Source organism: Somniosus microcephalus, chromosome 10 (genome assembly GCF_052327205.1).
Source record: "Somniosus microcephalus isolate GS21.2 chromosome 10, FLI_Smic_1.0, whole genome shotgun sequence".
Taxonomy (NCBI): Eukaryota; Metazoa; Chordata; class Chondrichthyes; order Squaliformes; family Somniosidae; genus Somniosus; species Somniosus microcephalus.
The window spans coordinates 235,003,891-235,026,780 of record NC_140996.1 but is presented as its reverse complement, the minus strand read 5'-3'; the positions used below and the strand labels follow the sequence as shown (position 1 = coordinate 235,026,780).

The 22,890-nt window shown below is 52.6% G+C and overlaps 1 protein-coding gene across 8 annotated transcripts in view; it reads right to left on the bottom strand.

Moving 5' to 3' along the window:
• stim1b (stromal interaction molecule 1b) overlaps positions 1-22,890 on the bottom strand; it is a 215,647-nt gene that overhangs the window by 28,047 nt on the left and 164,710 nt on the right. For 2 of the 8 annotated variants that reach the window (XM_085999826.1, XM_085999827.1), the window contains exons 11-12: positions 14,913-14,993; positions 9,592-9,907 (exon numbers count right to left, since the gene is read on the bottom strand). In XM_085999826.1, coding sequence (XP_085855952.1) covers positions 9,592-9,907; positions 14,913-14,993 — 397 coding nt within the window. The remainder of the gene's footprint in view (positions 1-9,591; positions 9,908-14,912; positions 14,994-22,890) is intronic. The other 6 variants (XM_085999830.1, XM_085999831.1, XM_085999828.1 and 3 more) reach the window with 3 other exon arrangements.

The window sequence follows — 22,890 nt, the reverse complement described above, 5'->3', positions numbered from 1 at the left end:
ATGCCCGGAATTCAGAAAATTGAATGACGACCAAAAACTCCCATACCTACTAGGGGAAGAGAGAAGTTGCATAACACTAGCGGCACACTATGTTACAGCTTGCCATAAACAGAGGGACAACCACTAAAGATAAGATAAGAGTATATATAAATTATATGAAAGTATATTTATACACTCAGGGATATATCTGTTTACACACTGTATGGATAGATCTGTATTTTTGTGAACAAACATGAATGTTTTCCGATGCTTTGGCAACATAAGATGTAACTTGTCATGCCAATAAAGCGATTTGAATTGAAGAGAGAGGGGGAGAGAGAGAGGGGGAGAGAGAGAGAGGGGGAGAGAGAGAGGGAGAGAGAGAGAGAGGGGGAGAGAGAGAGAGGGGGGGAGAGAGAGAGAGGGGGGGAGAGAGAGAGGGAGAGAGAGAGAGAGGGGGAGAGAGAGAGAGGGGGAGAGAGAGAGAGGGGGAGAGAGAGAGGGAGAGAGAGGGGGAGAGAGAGGGGGAGAGAGAGGGGGAGAGAGAGGGGGAGAGGGAAGGGGAGGGAAGGGGAGAGGGAGGGGGGGGAGGGAGAGAGAGAGGGAGGGTCAGTGAGTGTAAGCACACCATCAGGAACTTAAATTGAGGAAAAGTGGTTTCTGGAGCGAGGACGTAACAGCATTTAAAGTAGGGATCGTCCATCCTGGGACGGCCCTGAGTTGCGAGTGCTGGAAGCTGCGATTCTCTGGGCATGTGCTCTACACACACCACTGTAAAAATCAGACACGCAGGGAATCCACCTACTCAATGTCGCGAATAAAAAGCAGGCAGCAGGAAAACAAGAAAATCCGTTCAGTAATAATGGGGCTAGGCTGGACAGTGAAAGGTACAGCAAAGTGCGATCACACACAGAGAGAAGGTAAACCCGGCAGAGAGAGAGATTTTTGGGCTCTAGGGGAATCGAGGGATATGGGGATCGGGCGGGAAAGTGGAGTTGAGGTCGAAGATCAGCCGTGATCTTATTGAATGGCGGAGCAGGCTCGAGGGGCCGAAGAGCTGACACATGCTCCTAATTCTTATGTTCTTAGAGACCAGCGCTCTTAACCCAAACCCCATGGATTCACCCGTGGGATGATACAAGTTCCACTCCTATCCTATTAGCCTCCGGGATTCCAGACTCGCTGCCTCATCACCGAAGCCCCGAGATTATCGCTGGATAGCTCTATGTCCACGGCAGCGATTCGATGGAGTTTCACTGCTCAATTCCACCCCCACCCCCACAAGATGGCCCCCTGCTCTCATGCAGGGCGGAGTGTCGTTAGAGGCCAGTTCCTCTGCCCTCCATTGCCCTAGCCCGGGTGGCTAATCTACACATCAGCTTACACAATAACATTCAACCTTGGGGAGCAGCACAGCCCAGAACAATCCCTTTCCCACCTGATACACACATGCACACCTTCCGGCTGGGTTGCCAACCCTCCTGAATTTCCCTGGAGTCTCCAGGAATTAAGGATTCATCTCCAGGACACTGCGGCCAGCAAAACACTCGACAACAACTCGAGAGAAAAAATCATAAGGGCAGAATAAGGAATTTCATTTTCTTTGAACGCCTTAGTTTATTTGTGAGAAAGGTATTGGGAGATGGGGAGAAGGCCGTTCGACTGGGCAGGGTGAAAGGTCGTGCGAGGAGACCGCCAGGAATACGGCGAGCCAGAGTTGGCAACTCCTCTTCCAGGAGCACTCGATAGATAATAATCAGCGACACCGACATCACCCGAGCACAGGGAACAGTGACACTGACATCACCCGAGTACAGGGAACGGTGACACCGACATCACCCGAGCACAGGGAACAGCGACACCGACATCACCCGAGCACAGGGAACAGTGACATCACCCGAGCACAGGGAACAGTGACATCACCCGAGCACAGGGAACGGTGACACCGACATCACCCGAGCACAGGGAACAGCGATACCGACATCACCCGAGCACAGGGAACAGCGACACCGACATCACCCGAGCACAGGGAACAGCGACACCGACATCACCCGAGCACAGGGAACAGTGACACCGACATCACCCGAGTACAGGGAACGGTGACACCGACATCACCCGAGCACAGGGAACAGCGACACCGACATCACCCGAGCACAGGGAACAGCGACACCGACATCACCCGAGCACAGGGAACAGCGACACCGACATCACCCGAGCACAGGGAACAGCGACACCGACATCACCCGAGTACAGGGAACGGTGACACCGACATCACCCGAGCACAGGGAACAGTGACATCACCCGAGCACAGGGAACAGTGACATCACCCGAGCACAGGGAACAGTGACACCGACATCACCCGAGCACAGGGAACAGTGACACCGACATCACCCGAGCACAGGGAACAGTGACACTGACATCACCCGAGCACAGGGAACAGTGACATCACCCGAGCACAGTGAACAGTGACACCGACATCACCCGAGCACAGGGAACAGTGACACCGACATCACCCGAGCACAGGGAACAGTGACACTGACATCACCCGAGTACAGGGAACGGTGATACCGACATCACCCGAGCACAGGGAACAGCGACACCGACATCACCCGAGCACAGGGAACGGTGATACCGACATCACCCGAGCACAGGGAACAGTGACATCACCCGAGCACAGGGAACAGTGACACCGACATCACCCGAGCACAGGGAACGGTGACACCGACATCACCCGAGCACAGGGAACAGCGACACCGACATCACCCGAGCACAGGGAACAGTGACATCACCCGAGCACAGGGAACAGTGACACCGACATCACCCGAGCACAGGGAACGGTGACACCGACATCACCCGAGCACAGGGAACAGCGACACCGACATCACCCGAGCACAGGGAACAGTGACATCACCCGAGCACAGGGAACAGTGACACCGACATCACCCGAGCACAGGGAACGGTGACACCGACATCACCCGAGCACAGGGAACGGTGACACCGACATCACCCGAGCACAGGGAACAGTGACATCACCCGAGCACAGGGAACAGTGACACCGACATCACCCGAGCACAGGGAACAGCGACACCGACATCACCCGAGCACAGGGAACGGTGACACCGACATCACCCGAGCACAGGGAACAGTGACATCACCCGAGCACAGGGAACAGTGACACCGACATCACCCGAGCACAGGGAACGGTGACACCGACATCACCCGAGCACAGGGAACAGCGACACCGACATCACCCGAGCACAGGGAACAGTGATACCGACATCACCCGAGCACAGGGAACAGCGACACCGACATCACTTCCAAAGCAGAATGCCTGAATTATAGGCATATAGAATTACAGCACAGCAGGAGGCCATTCGGCACATCGTGCCTGTGCCGGCTCTTTCAAAGAGCTCTCCCGTTAGTCCCACTCCCCCGCTCTTCCCCCATAGCCCTGCAATTTTTTCTCCTTCAAGTATTTATCCAATTCCATTTTGAAGGCTCCGATTGAATCTGTGTCCATCGCCCTATCAGGCAGCGCGTTCCAAATCCTAACCACTCGCTGCGTAAAAAAGTTTTTTCTCATCTCGCCTCTGGTTCTTTTGTCAATCACTAAATCTGTGCCCTCTGGTCCAATCACCTTCAATCTGTGCCCTCTGGTCCAATGACCTTCAATCTGTGCCCTCTGGTCCAATGACCTTCAATCTGTGCCCTCTGGTCCAATGACCTTCAATCTGTGCCCTCTGGTCCAATCACCTTCAATCTATGCCCTCTGGTCCAATCACCTTCAATCTATGCCCTCTGGTCCAATCACCTTCAATCTGTGCCCTCTGGTCCAATCACCTTCAATCTGTGCCCTCTGGTCCAATCACCTTCAATCTGTGCCCTCTGGTCCAATCACCTTCAATCTGTGCCCTCTGGTCCAATCACCTTCAATCTGTGCCCTCTGGTCCAATCACCTTCAATCTGTGCCCTCTGGTCCAATCACCTTCAATCTGTGCCCTCTGGTCCAATCACCTTCAATCTGTGCCCTCTGGTCCAATCACCTTCAATCTGTGCCCTCTGGTCCAATCACCTTCAATCTGTGCCCTCTGGTCCAATCACCTTCAATCTGTGCCCTCTGGTCCAATCACCTTCAATCTGTGCCCTCTGGTCCAATCGCCTTCAATCTGTGCCCTCTGGTCCAATCGCCTTCAATCTGTGCCCTCTGGTCCAATCACCTTCAATCTGTGCCCTCTGGTCCAATCACCTTCAATCTGTGCCCTCTGGTCCAATCACCTTCAATCTATGCCCTCTGGTCCAATCACCTTCAATCTGTGCCCTCTGGTCCAATCACCTTCAATCTATGCCCTCTGGTCCAATCACCTTCAATCTATGCCCTCTGGTCCAATCACCTTCAATCTGTGCCCTCTGGCCCAATCACCTTCAATCTATGCCCTCTGGTCCAATCACCTTCAATCTGTGCCCTCTGGTCCAATCACCTTCAATCTGTGCCCTCTGGTCCAATCACCTTCAATCTATGCCCTCTGGTCCAATCACCTTCAATCTGTGCCCTCTGGTCCAATCACCTTCAATCTGTGCCCTCTGGTCCAATCACGTTCAATCTGTGCCCTCTGGTCCAATCACCTTCAATCTATGCCCTCTGGTCCAATCACCTTCAATCTGTGCCCTCTGTCCAATCACCTGCAATCTATGCCCTCTGGTCCAATCACCTGCAATCTATGCCCTCTGGTCCAATCACCTTCAATCTATGCCCTCTGGTCCAATCACCTTCAATCTATGCCCTCTGGTCCAATCACCTTCAATCTGTGCCCTCTGTCCAATCACCTGCAATCTATGCCCTCTGGTCCAATCACCTGCAATCTATGCCCTCTGGTCCAATCACCTTCAATCTATGCCCTCTGGTCAAATCACCTTCAATCTGTGCCCTCTGGTCCAATCACCTTCAATCTATGCCCTCTGGTCCAATCACCTTCAATCTGTGCCCTCTGGTCCAATCACCTACAATTTGTGCCCTCTGGTCCAATCACCTTCAATCTGTGCCCTCTGGTCCAATCACCTTCAATCTGTGCCCTCTGGTCCAATCACCTTCAATCTATGCCCTCTGGTCCAATCACCTTCAATCTGTGCCCTCTGGTCCAATCACCTACAATTTGTGCCCTCTGGTCCAATCACCTTCAATCTGTGCCCTCTGGTCCAATCACCTTCAATCTGTGCCCTCTGGTCCAATCACCTTCAATCTGTGCCCTCTGGTCCAATCACCTTCAATCTGTGCCCTCTGGTCCAATCACCTTCAATCTGTGCCCTCTGGTCCAATCACCTTCAATCTGTGCCCTCTGGTCCAATCACCTTCAATCTGTGCCCTCTGGTCCAATCACCTTCAATCTGTGCCCTCTGGTCCAATCACCTTCAATCTGTGCCCTCTGGTCCAATCACCTTCAATCTGTGCCCTCTGGTCAAATCACCTTCAATCTGTGCCCTCTGGTCCAATCACCTTCAATCTGTGCCCTCTGGTCCAATCACCTTCAATCTGTGCCCTCTGGTCAAATCACCTTCAATCTGTGCCCTCTGGTCCAATCACCTTCAATCTGTGCCCTCTGGTCCAATCACCTTCAATCTGTGCCCTCTGGTCAAATCACCTACAATTTGTGCCCTCTGGTCCAATCACCTTCAATCTGTGCCCTCTGGTCAAATCACCTACAATTTGTGCCCTCTGGTCCAATCACCTTCAATCTATGCCCTCTGGTCCAATCACCTTCAATCTGTGCCCTCTGGTCCAATCACCTACAATTTGTGCCCTCTGGTCCAATCACCTTCAATCTGTGCCCTCTGGTCCAATCACCTTCAATCTGTGCCCTCTGGTCCAATCACCTTCAATCTGTGCCCTCTGGTCCAATCACCTTCAATCTGTGCCCTCTGGTCCAAGCACCTTCAATCTGTGCCCTCTGGTCCAATCACCTGCAATATGTGCCCTCTGGTCCAATCACCCTAAATCTGTGCCCTCTGGTCCAAGCACCTTCAATCTGTGCCCTCTGGTCCAATCACCTGCAATATGTGCCCTCTGGTCCAATCACCCTAAATCTGTGCCCTCTGGTCCAATCACCTTCAATCTATGCCCTCTGGGTCAATCACCCTAAAACTATGTCCTCTGGTTCTCAACCCTTCTGCCAATCATAGAATAGAATGGTTACAGCACAGAAGGAGGCTGTTCGGCCCGTTGAGCCTGTGCCGGCTTTCTGCGAGAGCACTTCAGCTAGTCCCACTCCCCCGCCCTTTCCCCGGAGCCCTGCAATTTTTTTTCCTTCGGGTACTTATCCAACTCCCTTTTGAAAGCCGTGATTGAGTCTGCCTCCATAAGAATACATAAGAAATAGGAGCAGGAGTCGGCCATTCGGCCCCTCGAGCCTGCTCCGCCATTCAATAAAATAATGGATGATCTGATCTTGGCCTCAACTCCACTTTCCCGCTCTCTCCCCATAACCCTCGACTCCCTGTAGCTCAAACATCTCAATCTCCGCCTTGAATATATTCAGTGACTCCGCCTCCACAGCTCTCTGGGGAAGAGAATTCCAAAGATTCACGACCCTCTGAGAAGAAATTCCTCCTCATCTCCGTTTTAAATGGGCGACCCCTTATTCTGAAACTATGCCCCCTGGTTCTAGATTCCCCCACGAGGGGAAACATCCTCTCAGCATCTACCCTGTCGAGCCCCCTCAGAATCTTATATGTTTCAATAAGATCACCTCTCATTCTTCTAAACTCCAATGAGTATCGGCCCAACCTGCTCAACCTTTCCTCATAAGACAACCCCTTCATCTCCGGAATCAACCTCGTGAACCTTCTCTGAACTGCCTCCAATGCAAGTATATCCCTCCTTAAATAAGGAGACCAAAACTGTACGCAGTACTCCAGGTGTGGTCTCACCAACGCCCTGTACGGTTATAGCAGGACTTCCCTACTTTTATACTCCATTCCCCTTGCAATAAAGGCCATATTCCATTTGCCTTCCTAATTACTTGCTGTACCTGCATGCTAACTTTTTGTGTTTCATGTACAAGGACCCCCAGATCCCTCTGTACCGCCGCGTTCTGTAGTCTCGCTCCATTTAAATAATAATTTGCTTTTTTATTCTTCCTACCAAAGTGGATAACCTCACATTTTCCCACATTATACTCCATCTGCCAATTTCATGCCCACTCACTGAACCTATCTATATCCCTTTGCAGACTCTGTGTCCTCCTCACAACTTGCTTTCCCACCTATCTTTGTATCGTCAGCAAATTTGGCTACAGTACACTCGGTCCCTTCATCCAAGTCATTAATATAGATTGTAAATAGTTGAGGCCCCAGCACTGATCCCTGTGGCACCCCACTAGTTACTGGTTGCCAACCGGAAAATGACCCATTTATCCCAACTCTCTGTTTTCTGTTAGTTAGCCAATCCTCTATCCAGTCTAATATATTACCCCCAACCCCGTGGGCGCTTATCTTGTGCAGTAACCTTTTATGCGGCACCTTATCGAATGCCTTCTGGAAATCCAAACACACTACATCTACTGGTTCCCCTTTATCCACCCTGCTTGTTACATCCTCAAAGAACTCTAGTAAATTTGTCAAACACGATTTCCCTTTCATAAAACCATGTTGACATTGCTTGATTGTATTATGGGAACAGTTTCCCTCGATCTACTCTGTCCAGACCCCTCATGATTTTGAACACCTCTATCAAATCTCCTCTCAACCTTCACTGCTCCAAGGACAACAACCCCAACTTCTCCAGTCTTGCCACGAAACTGCAACCCCTCGTGTACAATTTTGGTCTCCTTAAGGGTATACTTGCTATAGAGGGAGTGCAACAAAGGTTCACGAGATTGATTCCTGGGATGGCGGGACTGTTGTATGAGAAGAGATTGAGTAAACTAGGCCTGTATTCTCTTGAATTCAGAAGAATGAGAGGGGATCTCATTGAAACACACAATATTATTACAGGGCTTGATAGGGTGGATGCTGGGGGAATGTTTCCCTTGGCTGGGGAGTCTAGAACCAGGGGCCACAGCCTCAGGATAAAGGCTCGGCCATTCAGGACTGAGATGAGAAGAAATTTCTTCATACAGAGGGTGGTGAATCTTTGGAATTCTCTACCCCAGAGGGCTGTGGAGGCTCAGTCATTGGGTATATTCAAAACAGAAGTCGATAGATTTCTGACTAGTGAGGGCATCAAGAGATATGGCGATAGGGCCGGTGAATGGAACTGAGGCAGAAGATCATTGAATGGCGGAGCAGGCTCGAAGGGCAGAATGGCCTACTCCTGCTCCTATTTCTTATGTTCTTATGCCTGGGGCTCACCCTAACTGCCGCCTGCGGGTGCTCAGATCCAAACGCCTCGCTTCACCTCTCGGCTCCGGAATCTCACCTCTGTTTTCGGGTTACCAACTCTGGTCGGACAGATTCCTGGCGGTTTCATCACATGACCTCCCGCCTCCGACTGCCCCGCCCCCACACCCTCGCGCCATTGGTCGCCCGGCACGTCCACCCTCGCCGTCCCACAGCCAATCGGAACATGAACAGACTCTCCGTTACCTAATTGGATGATTCTTCACCGTCAGTTGAACAGCTTTCGTTCCCCAAGTCTGATATTTTAATAACTAATAAACATTTCACAATTTATTTTACTGATCCTCTGATTTTTCTCCTGGGTTGCTGGCAGCAGTGTTGTGGAGAATCCTGGAGGGTGGGCAGCCCTAGGCCGTTTACACTGGCCCCATTCCAGACTGGAGCCAAGTGACGTCTCCGGCAAGGGAGGCGACTTCAGTCCGAAAGCAGAGTTGGCCCTCAGCTGAGGACGAGCGGAGGGACAGCTCTACTCCGAGCGAACAGTGACGGTGAGCCAGCCGTGAAATGGAGGCAGAGGAGGGGAATAAAAAGGTAGCGAGGAACTCAATGAAGATCGAGACAGGAAGAAACTGGAGGAGAGGCACACTGTAAAACAGAAACCACAAACTAGCCAGTGCAGACACACAACCGAGTAAGATTTCAAACTCCAAAGAGATCACACACCTGGATAACAAGGGCACACACAGGCAGACACACGCAGGCAGCAATGTTCCCTCTAAGCTGAGTGGCTGCGCAGTTGTTTGCCGGTCCCGTGCAGCCTGGGTTCGGCTTTTCCAATGTTCAATTTCGCGCACGTGAAACTGTGAATGGGCCGCGCACCCAAAAATAATTAGGGGGAACATTGGCGGGCAGACACACACGAATGCACAAACATTGACAGGCACACAGACAAACTCACTCACACAGGAGTACAAGAACTGCGTCCTGCACTGAGAGTCTAGGCACAGGCACGTACATACGCAGGACCAGTCACACTGTCCCAAGCGCAAACCTGGGCGAACAGACAGACAGACACAGACACACTGCTCGCAGCGCACCCTGCAGACGTACACCAGGGTTTGCCGTGATCGCACACATCCAGTTTGCACCTTCATGCAGCCAATGAGGTGGACATTCCCGCGACCAGCACACGCACACACACACCGTCAAAAATCTTAGACAGGAGCTGAAAGTCGCAGCAAGCCAGTCAGTCAGGCAGGCACAAGAGGAAAAGAGCAGTACCCATGACTTCTAGTTCGCACATGGATCCCAGCGGTGACATCAGGAGGGGGAAGGTCAGGAATGGATTCCAGTGTAGGATAGTGAGAGGGGTGATAGCAGTGGGAGTGAGTGCAGGAGGAGGATAAGGTAGGTCCAAACACATCAGAACAGGGACACACATAGGAAAGGCTTTGCATACGGCGGAGAGATGCCCTGTTGCTCCACGGGAGAGATTCACTCTGGCCTGGAATATAACCTTCTACCAACCTCTGTGAGCCGACAGCGTGCTGGGAGTCAACCTGACGCTGGCGAACAGTTGAGTGCACGCTGAGGGAAGCTGCGGGGAGAAGAGAACAAGGATGGTTAGACCACAGGAAACAACCCCCTTTACTGCAGGCGGTCCCCAGTGTCCTCGGCCCCAGTGCCCCCTCGTCCCCAGTGTCCTCGGCCCCAGTGCCCCCTCGACCCCAGTGCCCCCTCGACCCCAGTGCCCCCTCGTCTGTCCCCAGTGTCAGTGCCCCCCTCCCCAACCCTGCCCGGCGCGGGTCAGGTACTTCACGCTGGGCAGTGCGGCTACGGCCGGTGGTGCCACGGGTCAGCAGCAGCTTAAGGCAGGCGGCAGTTGATTTAGGAGAATGACGCTGCGATGTTGGGAAGGTGCAGAAACAGCAGAAGGTGCCGCCCAGGAGAGACAACAGCCTCCGCTCTTTCAGACAGACAGAGGGTCGCCGCTCCTCACCCAGCCCGTGGGCAGTGCCGAGTGGAGGCGGGCCGGCCTCCTACACCACGGGTGGTGGGTGCGGACCGTGTTTAAGGGCAGTAGTTTGCCCCCCTGTATATTGAGAAAGTGCCACCTGCTGCCCACCAACACCACCAGAGCACCGAGTGTCACTCTGAACCACGGCAGGGCTGTCGGTAAAAGACCCGATCCAGGAGCCCAGTCAATACCCTTGCATTCCCTCCTGTTATCAGCCCGGACACAGTGAGCAAACAGTCACCGCAGCAAAGCTACAGGATTATTAGAAGTGGTTTAATGCAGAAAAGCTTCTACAAGACAGGCCGGGTGCTGGTCAAGCTGTGGAGCAATGGCAGTTAGCAAAACAAAACAAGGAGCGTTAGATCAGCTTCACTGTGAGCTAGCGCGAGGGACACCTTCAACCTCACTTCAGGGGCTGGTTCCTCAACTGTGTTTGTGACTCGAAGTGAGGAGGGTTGGGCAGATAGAAAGAGCGAGAGGGGGGAGGGGGCGAGAGGGAGGGCGAGGGAGAGGCAGATGGAGAGAGAGAGGGAGAGAGGGAGGCGAGGGAGAGGCAGATGGAGGGAGAGAGAGAAAGGGAGAGGGAGAGGCAGAGAGAGAGGGGGCAAGGGAGGGAGAGAGAGAGAGAGAGAAAGGGGGAGTGAGGGGAGTCATCCTTCCACAACACAGGTGGAATGAGGATGACGGGGGGGGGGGGGGGCTGCGATTGTAGATGTTCGGTTCCCTCATCCTCTCTCTAGAGGGAGACTTACCTTTATACAAACACTACAGTAAACGGTACAAATGAAAGAGGGGATCAAACACTTTCCTCGGAGAGATCACCCCGTCCAACCTCTGAGCAATGGTGATCGGAGGAAAAGCCAAATACCAGTCGCCAGGGTTACGCTGCGATCACCACAGACCGGGGGGGGGGGGGGGCGGGTGGGCAACGTGTCCGGGAACGGGACCACCCTGAAAGGGGGTTTAACGTGTCCGTGATGCTGAGGTTAGTCGGTTTCTCGCGTTGCAGCTACTCGAGTGGGCTGTCGAGGGTTTGATCGCACGTCACACAAGGGGATGTGATTGGGGGGGGGGAGGTAATCAGAGTCATGTGGAGGAACGGTGCTCGTAACAGCCTGGAGGGAGCGACTGAGCTTCATTCTAACAGCCTGGAGGGAGCGACTGAGCTTCATTCTAACAGCCTGGAGGGAGCGACTGAGCTTCATTCTAACAGCCTGGAGGGAGCGACTGAGCTTCATTCTAACAGCCTGGAGGGAGCGACAATCATTCACTACACTGGCAGTTGCAAAGACGCCTGCACTGTTCCCACTGCTAAACACCCCACCCCGACTGAACTCCGGCACATCACATGGGGCAATCAGAAGGAAGCACAGGCTTTTATATATCGCCTTTCAGCACGTCCCAAAGCACTTTATAGCCAATGAAGTACTTGGTGAAGTGTAGTCACTGTTGTAATGTAGGAAACGCAGCAGCCAAATGGCGCACAGCAAGCTCCCACACACAGCAATAAGATAATGACCAGATAATCTGTTTTAGTGATGGTGGTTGAGGGATAAATAATGGCCCCAGGACAACGGGGAGAACTCCCCCTGCTCTTCTTCAAAATGGGATCTTTTACGTCCACCTGAGAGCAGATGGAGAATCGGTTTACCATCTTATCTGAAAGACGGCACCTCCGACAGTGCAGTTCTCCCTCAGTACTGCCCCTCCGACAGTGCGGCGCTCCCTCAGTACTGCGGCGCTCCCTCAGTACTGCCCCTCCGACAGTGCGGCGCTCCCTCAGTACTGCCCCTCCGACAGTGCAGTTCTCCCTCAGTACTGCCCCTCCGACAGTGCGGCGCTCCCTCAGTACTGCCCCTCCGACAGTGCGGCGCTCCCTCAGTACTGCCCCTCCGACAGTGCGGCGCTCCCTCAGTACTGCCCCTCCGACAGTGCGGCGCTCCCTCAGTACTGCCCCTCCGACAGTGCGGCGCTCCCTCAGTACTGCCCCTCCGACAGTGCGGCGCTCCCTCAGTACTGCCCCTCCGACAGTGCGGCGCTCCCTCAGTACTGCCCCTCCGACAGTGCAGCTCTCCCTCACTCCACTGAAGTGTTTTTAACAACTAGGGAATTTGCAGGAGAGGCCATTCTGCCCACCGTACCTGTGCTAGCTCTTCAACTGCTGCTGCCTACTCCAATCCCATTACTGTTCCCCGTCTCCTTTCACAATCTTCCTTTACAAATAATGCGCCAACTCCCTTTCAAAGTCTTATAAACTCGACCTCAAAACCAGCCTGAGCCGAAGCATTCGGCATTCTAGCCTATGTGAAGAAACTGGTAGCGAGGTGAGGCAGAGCTCAGGGCCGGGGGGAGAGACGGAAAGGAAAGTTTCAAACAATTGTTTTCAAGCAAAGGAATTTAGCGCATGGAGCATGTGACCAGAGAAGCAGCAATCGTGCCGTTTAAAGCTGCTTCTACACGGCTGCTGTTCTGGCATCGCTGCTATTGTTCTCGGACGTTAAGCCTCCAAAGGCTTTGCAATCTTTTTCTAGACGGGACGTGTCTGCCCGGCCACACACTGTGCCCATTGATTAGGGCCCTCGGGTGGTCAGAGGATAATGCAGGTGGTTAAACAATCACTTCCCAATTTGGGATTGAGCATTCCCAGAACTGTTAGATACAGAGTAAAGCTCCCTCTACACTGTCCCATCAAACACTCCCAGGACAGGTACAGCACAGGTTAGATACAGAGTAAAGCTCCCTCTACACTGTCCCATCAAACACTCCCAGGGCAGGTACAGCATGGGTTAGATACAGAGTAAAGCTCCCTCTGCACTGGCCCATCAAACACTCCCAGGGCAGGTACAGCACGGGTTAGATACAGAGTAAAGCTCCCTCTACACTGGCCCATCAAACACTCCCAGGGCAGGTACAGCACGGGTTAGATACAGAGTAAAGCTCCCTCTACACTGGCCCATCAAACACTCCCAGGGCAGGTACAGCATAGGTTAGATACAGAGTAAAGCTCCCTCTACACTGTCCCATCAAACACTCCCAGGGCAGGTACAGCACGGGTTAGATACAGAGTAAAGCTCCCTCTACACTGTCCCATCAAACACTCCCAGAGCAGGTACAGCACAGGTTAGATACAGAGTAAAGCTCCCTCTGCACTGTCCCATCAAACACTCCCAGGGCAGGTACAGCATAGGTTAGATACAGAGTAAAGCTCCCTCTACACTGTCCCATCAAACACTCCCAGGGCAGGTACAGCACGGGTTAGATACAGAGTAAAGCTCCCTCTACACTGTCCCATCAAACACTCCCAGAGCAGGTACAGCACAGGTTAGATACAGAGTAAAGCTCCCTCTGCACTGTCCCATCAAACACTCCCAGGGCAGGTACAGCATAGGTTAGATACAGAGTAAAGCTCCCTCTACACTGGCCCATCAAACACTCCCAGGGCAGGTACAGCATAGGTTAGATACAGAGTAAAGCTCCCTCTACACTGTCCCATCAAACACTCCCAGGGCAGGTACAGCACGGGTTAGATACAGAGTAAAGCTCCCTCTACACTGGCCCATCAAACACTCCCAGGGCAGGTACAGCACGGGTTAGATACAGAGTAAAGCTCCCTCTACACTGTCCCATCAAACACTCCCAGGGCAGGTACAGCACGGGTTAGATACAGAGTAAAGCTCCCTCTACACTGGCCCATCAAACACTCCCAGGGCAGGTACAGCACGGGTTAGATACAGAGTAAAGCTCCCTCTACACTGTCCCATCAAACACTCCCAGGGCAGGTACAGCACGGGTTAGATACAGAGTAAATCTCCCTCTACACTGTCCCATCAATGTGCCTCAGTCCTTGCCTTGCCAGAGTACCCGCTGATGCAGCAATCTGGCTCTTCCAATGTCCCACACGACCCACCCTGTGGCCCGAGACTGAGACGGACAATTTTGTTCTAAATTACAGCCAGGTTTATGCTTGTGCTGCTGATCATTCATGGAATGTGGGCGTCATGGGCAAGGCTGGTAATTATTGTCTATCCCGAGAGGCCCCTGTGACGGTGGCACAGTTTTGATACAACCGAGAGGCTCGCTCGGGCACTTCAGAGGGCAGTTAAGAGTAATTCACGTTGGTGTGGGCCTGTAGTAAGGACCAATGTTCTCTCGACCGGCCTGCGCAGCCTGGGACCGACTACTTCAATGTGAAGCGCATAACTGTGAATGGGCCGCTCACCCCCCCCCCCCCCCGAAAAAAAGAGGGATCATTGGTCAAGACGACAGGTTTCCTTCCCTGAAGGACATCAGTGAACCTGATGGGTTTTTATGACAATCCGACAGATTCACGGTCACTTTTACTGAGACCAGGTTTTTATTTCTAGATTTTTAAAAACTGAATTGAAATTCTCAAGCTGCCCTGACCCACCAGTCCTACATGACGCCAAGCTGTCTAATCCCACGAGTTTCTGCAGAGAAGAAATAAGCTCAGAGTCACTACCTGCAGAGTGTCAGAAAGCACAGCATGCCCCGACATGGTGAGCGGAAGTGATGATTAAAGAAACAAGAGATACAGGAATATATATATATGTATATAATGCCAAACCGGTGGAGCTCCACGTTGAAAGATTGTCCAGGGGTGTCCTGGAGTGGTCAGTGACTCTTTGATCCATTAACCATGCCATATCTGGTCCCAGCCAAGTAAAAAAAAAACAGGAAAATATTCACATATACTGCACAACACAGTCAGCGACTCGGTCACCCCTTAAATCAGTCCGCACCTCTACCAGCCAAGCCCAGTAACACAGTGGCCGCAAATTCAGCAGACATTGGTCATTAGTTCAGTCATTTGGCATAAAACCCAAGACTGCGGCAGTCATTTAATGCATCAGTGTTAATGTGCTGCCGGGCATTTAAAGAGAAGCACACTTGAGCCCAGTATATTTGTGTGAGATTATCTTTCATTACTCTCCCCGCTGCCCTAGCCGATGACCAGTTCTGTGTACCGGGGCTGTAGACAAGAGGCACTGGCTCCCGGTGACTGAATAACTCATCCCGTTATTAAATGGCGATTCGGGGATTTATTTTGCTTGGTGTTTAAGGATTCAGTCTCTGTAATTCTAGTCACCTTTCTGTGAAGAGCACCTGGGGATTTAAGTTGCGCTACTTAAAATGCTCTCCCCGGGCACGATGTTAAGTTTGAAAGGGCAGAGTCTACACTGTACCGCCGGGTGCTCATCACACCTCAGGTGGGCACAGTTCAACACTTTGCTGAAACCGCCATGACTGCAGGGCGTACAAATAGCACAGCACGATCAGCGAATTAGTCACAGGGGCAAGTCGATGGCTGTCGCTGGGCAGTTATTCCATGGGTGTGGTACAGGTCAGATAGTTGTAGGTTAGTGAGGGGCTAACTGCTCCAAGAGGCGCACGTTATAAAAGGGCCTCTCTGGTACTGGAGCTGAATGGTCAGTGCAATAGTCACTCAGCGTGGGAATGAACCATGCAAGAGCAGGGAGGTTACACGCCAACTGTACAAAACACTAGTTAGGCTGCAGCTAGAGTACTGCGTGCAGGTCTGGTCACCGCATTACAGGAAAGATGTGATTGCACTAGAGAGGGTGCAGAGGAGATTTACCAGGATGTTGCCTGGGCTGGAGAATTTTAGCTATGAGGACAGATCGGATAGGCTGGGGTTGTTTTCTTTGGAACAGAGGCGGCTGAGGGGAAACTTAATTGAAGTATATAAAATTATGAGGGGCCTAGATGGAGCGGATAGGAAGGACCTATTTCCCTTATCAGAGGGGTCGATAACCAGGGGGCACAGATTTAAAGTAATTGGTAGAAGGATTAGAGGGGAGTTGAGGAGAACTTTTTTCCCCCCAGAGGGTGGTGGGGGTCTGGAACTCACTGCCTGAAAGGGTGGTCGAGGCAGAAACCCTCATCACATTTAAAAAGTACTTGGATACGCACTTGAAGTGCCGTAACCTGCAGGGCTACGGACCAAGAGCTGGGAAGTGGGATTAGGCTGGAGAGCTCTTTTTCGGCTGGCACGTACACGATTGGCCGAATGGCCTCCTTCTGTGCTGTAAATTTCTCTGATTCTCTGTCCTTGGGGCTGAGGGCTGGAAATCAGCCAGATTTCTCAATTCTCAATTGTTATACAGTGAGTGGGCTTGTCACAGCCAAATATTAACCAGCAACGGTACAAGTCCACCCTCTGGTGGCTCAGTGGGGAACTGCCCACGAGGTGGTGCAATGCACAATGACCAGGAGCCATCCCTTGTCTGTGTTACCCGAGCCTAGCTGGGCAGAGGCTGGGATTGTATAACCGGATTGGGGGTGAGCTTCGGAGAGAGAGGATAGAATGGCCGGGTCCTCACTCCTGTCTGTCTCCCACTGAGCTCTGCCGAAGGCGTGTACACAGCGACGTGGAGGGCAGTCCCCCTCACAGAGCACTGAGCAATTGATCGGGCCAGGTAACAGCACTCACACAAACAGCGAGTCAGGAGAGTGAGGGTGCAAACAAAACACAGAGCTCAAATGCTGCTGGCTGGCATCCGCCCACATCCACAGGTCAGGAGCAGCCAGGAGCTGCACATTTACAACAGCTCCAATCCCCGCCTGATTTCACCCTCTGGTTCTTGTGAGGGAGAAGGACATAAAGGTCAAGATCAACACTGCGGGGGAGGGGAGGGGGGAGGGGCGGAGGGATGGGCGGAGGGAGCGGATGGCTGGAGGTGGGAGGAGAGGGTAGTAAGGATAGGAACTGGCTCTCAACAGTGCAGCAAATGGGGGTGGTGGGGAGGAGAGATGATGAGGGCAGCAGGGACAAGCGGCGAGGGAGAGAGCAAAAAAGCACTCAGAAACCACAAGTGATATTCCTGTGCGACATATAAAATAGAGTGGTGGCAAGCGGGCAGGAGCACAGACCATGAACCCACATGTTACTGCGTTGGGGTTTGGGAGGGCGGGGGTCGGGGGGGGGGTGGGTGAGAGTTAACCCCTCCAGGTACCAGCTGCCTAAGTCAATGGGAAAGGGGCAATTCAGCACCTTCTGAAAGAGCAGAGCGAGGCAATCAGCAGATGTGTGGAGCAACTATTGGATTGAAGAGTTGCTATTGGGAACCACATTGGGGCCTTCAAGAAGTGATGTCTGTCTGGCTCCAGCCACAATACATCAGCAAATCCCATGGGACACCAGCCAGAAACAAGGGAGTTAGGTGTACAGGAGTAGAGGGGGGTGTCAGCGGGTGGGGGACTGCCTGTCCCCTTACCACCACTACACAAGCCTGTCCCCTGCCCCTCTCACCCAATGAGCGATGTGCCTGATGCAGCGTTTAAAATCATCAATAACAGAGTGAAGCTCGCTTTAAGCAGAGGAGTGTCGAATGCTTTGCCCCAGGGGGTGATTGAGGCAGGGGCCATGGCATCTTTTAAAGGAGGAGCTGAGGAACATTTCAAACACGGGGTTACCCGGGCTACAAGGAGAAAGCGGGGCGGTGGGATTAGATTTCGGTTGCTGTAGCAGAGAGCTAGCAGAGACAGGATGGGCCGAATGGCCTACTCCCATGCTGTAAACTTACATGGTTCTACAGTTCCATCTACCCCCTCCTTCACTCCCCTCCACCCTGCCCCAAACACTGCTTACACCAGATGAGGTTGGAACGATAGGAACAGTCCACCTGTAAAGATATTAGAAATTCGGGTCTCCACGGGTGAGTACGCACGGGGTACTCACCTTAAGCCCGATGGAAGTGCCGGTTTCGTACATGCACTGCGCATGCGCGGGAAACTGGCACTTCCGTTCAGAGGTCGAACGCGTGCGTGGGAGAGGCTGCGCGTGCGCATCGAACTTACGGTTTTTTTTTTTTTGTTTGTTTTTATTTTATACAGGTTTTTCCGTGAGGGTAAGCCTTTAGAATTTAGAAATTTAAAAAGCAGGCATAAGGTCTGCTTTTGACAAGGTAAGTGGTCAATTAATTAAAATTAAAACATTTTTTCCCACAGGTTTATTATTTTTAAATACTTTAAAGCAAGGTAAGTTTATTTTTAGCCCCGTTAGAACATAAAATTACTTTTTTCAAAAATTTAAATTATTGTTTAAAATAGTTATTTAATGTAATTTATAGTTTATTTAAAAAATGTGATTAAAAAAAATGTATTTGAAGGTTTACTGCTATTTTGGGGCCGTAGTATTTATAAGTCTTGACAGCTCTTCCTGTCGAGACTTATGAATGGGCTTTTCCCTCCTCCGATTGGCTGCCACGTGATCCCAGGGGACGCATCGCACTAACTGCGCCCCTGGGACACACATGCACAGCGCGCCGGCAGCTGGACCAGGCACAGGATCGGAATTCCATGGGGCCCTACAGCTCAACGGCCAGCGCACAAGGTAAGTGCAGGTCGGGGGCTGCAGCCGCAGGAAGCCCCCGACCCGAATTTCTGGGCCAATAACTTGCATTTATGCAGGACCTATAATGTGAAGAGAATGACACAAGGTGCTTCATAGGTAAGGGTCTGAAAACAGAGAAGGAGCCAGGGCAGGAGAGATTAGGAAGGATAACCGAAGCTTGGTTGGAGCTGGGCTTTAAGGAGGCGGAGGTGAAGAGGCAAAACAGTTTAGGAAGGAATTGAACAGAGCAGGACCCAGCCAGTGGAGGCCTCTGCCGACAATGGCAGAGTGAAGCAAGGGGGAAATGTGGAACAGGGCAGAGCTAGAACACAATCTTCTTTCACTATGACCCTGTGGCACATTACAGCCTCTCATCACAAACCAAGTCAGGACTTTGTTCACTCAATAGAATTGTGGTGTAAGTTACCAGCGAAAGACATTGAAGCAGGCAGAACAAACGGGGTCAAGAGTCAATTAGATGCATTTTGGGAGAGAAAGAAGAGATTGAGGGATACGGGGAGAAGGTGGGGTTGAGGGATAGGGTGAGGAGAGCGCGAGAGTTCAGCGCTACTAAAGGTGAGCGGGAGCCCAGGAGAGCGCAAGAGTTCTGTGCTACTAAAGGTGAGCGGGAGCTCAGGAGAGCGAGAGTTCGGAGCTACTAAAGGTGAGCGGGAGCCCAGGAGAGCGCGAGGGTTCGGAGCTACTAAAGGTGAGCGGGAGCCCAGGAGAGCGAGAGTTCGGAGCTACTAAAGGCGAGCGGGAGCCCAGGAGAGCGAGAGTCCGGAGCTACTAAAGGTGAGCGGGAGCCCAGGAGAGCGCGAGAGTTCGGAGCTACTAAAGGTGAGCGGGAGCCCAGGAGAGCGAGAGTTCGGAGCTACTAAAAGGTGAGCGGGAGCCCAGGAGAGCGCAGGGGTTCGAAGCTACTAAAGGTGAGCGGGAGCCCAGGAGAGCGAGAGAGTTCGGAGCTACTAAAGGTGAACGGGAGCCCAGGAGAGCGAGAGTTCGGAGCTACTAAAGGAGAGCGGGAGCCCAGGAGAGAGCGAGAGTTCGGAGCTACTAAAGGTGAGCGGGAGCCCAGGAGAGCGCGAGAGTTCGGAGCTACTAAAGGTGAGCGAGAGCCCAGGAGAGAGCGAGAGTTCGGAGCTACTAAAGGAGAGCGAGAGCCCAGGAGAGAGCGAGAGTTCGGAGCTACTAAAGGTGAGCGGGAGCCCAGGAGAGTGAGAGTTCGGAGCTACTAAAGGTGAGCGGGAGCCCAGGAGAGCGAGAGTTCGGAGCTACTAAAGGCGAGCGGGAGCCCAGGAGAGCGCAGGGGTTCGAAGCTACTAAAGGTGAGCAGGAGCCCAGGAGAGCGCGAGAGTTCGGCGCTACTAAAGGTGAGCGGGAGCCCAGGAGAGCGAGAGTTCGGAGCTACTAAAGGTGAGCGGGAGCCCAGGAGAGTGAGAGTTCGGAGCCACTAAAGGCGAGCGGGAGCCCAGGAGAGCGAGAGTTCGGAGCTACTAAAGGTGAGCGGGAGCCCAGGAGAGCGCAGGGGTTCGAAGCTACTAAAGGTGAGCGGGAGCCCAGGAGAGCGCGAGAGTTCGGAGCTACTAAAGGTGAGCGGGAGCCCAGGAGAGCGCAGGGGTTCGAAGCTACTAAAGGTGAGCGGGAGCCCAGGAGAGCGCGAGAGTTCGGAGCTACTAAAGGTGAGCGGGAGCCCAGGAGAGCGAGAGTCCGGAGCTACTAAAGGTGAGCGGGAGCCCAGGAGAGCGCGAGAGTTCGGCGCTACTAAAGGTGAGCGGGAGCCCAGGAGAGCGAGAGTTCGGAGCTACTAAAGGTGAGCTGGAGCCCAGGAGTTCGAAGCTACTAAAGGTGAGCGGGAGCCCAGGAGAGCGCGAGAGTTCGGAGCTACTAAAGGTGAACGGGAGCCCAGGAGAGCGAGAGTTTGGAGCTACTAAAGGAGAGCGGGAGCCCAGGAGAGTGCGAGAGTTCAGAGCTACTAAAGATGAGCGGGAGCCCAGGAGAGAGCGAGAGTTCGGAGCTACTAAAGGTGAGCGGGAGCCCAGGAGAGCGCGAGAGTTCGGAGCTACTAAAGGAGAGCGAGAGTTCGGAGCTACTAAAGGAGAGCGAGAGCCCAGGAGAGAGCGAGAGTTCGGAGCTACTAAAGGTGAGCGGGAGCCCAGGAGAGTGAGAGTTCGGAGCTACTAAAGGTGAGCGGGAGCCCAGGAGAGCGAGAGTTCGGAGCTACTAAAGGCGAGCGGGAGCCCAGGAGAGCGCGAGAGTTCGGAGCTACTAAAGGTGAGCGGGAGCCCAGGAGAGAGCGAGAGTTCGGAGCTACTAAAGGTGAGCGGGAGCCCAGGAGAGCGAGAGTTCGGAGCTACTAAAGGTGAGCGGGAGCCCAGGAGAGCGCGAGAGTTCGGAGCGACTAAAGGTGAGCGGGAGCCCAGGTGAGCGGGAGCCCAGGAGAGCGAGAGTTCGGAGCTACTAAAGGTGAGCAGGAGCCCAGGAGAGTGAGAGTTCGGAGCTACTAAAGCGGAGCGGGAGCCCAGGATAGAGCGAGAGATCGGAGATACTAAAGGAGAGCGGGAGCCCAGGAGAGCGCGAGAGTTCGGAGCTACTAAAGGTGAGCGAGAGCCCAGGAGAGAGCGAGAGTTCGGAGCTACTAAATGTGAGCGGGAGCCCAGGAGAGCGAGAGTTCGGAGCTACTAAAGCTGAGCGGGAGCCCAGGAGAGAGCGAGAGTTCGGAGATACTAAAGGAGAGCAGGAGCCCAGGAGAGCGAGCACAACAGACCGGTGAGTGTAAAAAAGTAAAAAGTAATCAAAGTGTGATGTCACCAGAAGGCAGGTAAGTGATTGGTTGGTGAGTATTTCTATATTTCTCGCTTTTTTTCCCCCAAACTTGGGCTTCTAAATTTAAGTGCCTTGGTGTGGATTAAAAGATATACGTGTTCCAAATTTTAAAACTAATTAATGAATTAATTGAGATGGGAGACCAGGCAATGTGTTGTTGTTGCATGTGGGAGCTGGTGGACACCATTGAGGTCCACGGCGACCACATCTGCAGCAAATGTTGGCTGCTCGAGGAACTTCGGCTCAGAGTTGATGAGCTGGAGTCCGAGCTTCGGACACTGCGACACATTAGGGAGGGGGAGCGTTACCTGGACACTAAGTTCCAGGAGGCAGTCACACCCACTAGGGTAATTATTTCCAATGTGGCCCATGGTCAGGGACAGGAGGGTGTGACTACAAGCCAGGCAGGTATTGGGATCCAGGAGGTAGTGATGGAGGAGCCTCAGCCCTTGGCCTTATCCAACAGGTATGAGATTCTTGTTCCCTGTGTGGACGAGGCCAGGGACTGCAGGGAGGATGAGCAATCTGACCACAGCACCGTGGTACAGGGAGCCATTCAAGTGGGGGAGTAAAAAGAAATGTTGTAGTGATAGGGGACAGTATAATTAGGGGGATAGACACTGTTCTCTGCAGCCGAGAGCGTGAGTCCCGAAGGCTGTGTTGCCTGCCCGGTGCCAGGGTTAAGGACATCTCCTCTGGGCTGGAGAGAAACTTGGAGTGGGAGGGGGAGGATCCAGTTGTCATGGTCCACGTAGGCACCAATGACATAGGTAGGACAAAGAACGAGGTTCTGCTGAGAGAGTATGAGCAGCTAGGGGCTAAATTAAAAAGCAGAACCACAAAGGTAATAATCTCTGGATTACTACCTGAGCCACGAGCGAATTTGCATAGGGTAAATAAGATCAGAGAAATGAACGAGTGGCTCAAAGACTGGTGTGGGAGAAATGGGTTTCGATTTGTGGGGCATTGGCACCAGTACTGGGATAAGAGGGAGCTGTTCCGTTTGGACGGGCTTCACGTGAACCATGCTAGGGCTAGAGTCCTGGCGAATCGAATAACTAGAACTGTAGAGAGGGCTTTAAACTAAATAGTGGGGGTCAGATCCAGGTGAGTGGGAATTTAAAAAGTCAATGAGAAATGAGAAAGCAATAGAGCAGGATAGGGATGGGGGAAATAATTACCAGAGTGTGACAGGAAGGGACAGAATGTTTAAAAATAAGAGTGCAAGAGAAAATGGGGCCAAAACAAGGAGAAATGGTAAAAAGATAAAGTTAAAAGCTCTATATCTGAATGTACGCAGCATTCGTAACAAGATAGATGAGTTGACGGCACAAATAGATACAAATGGGTATGATCTGATCGC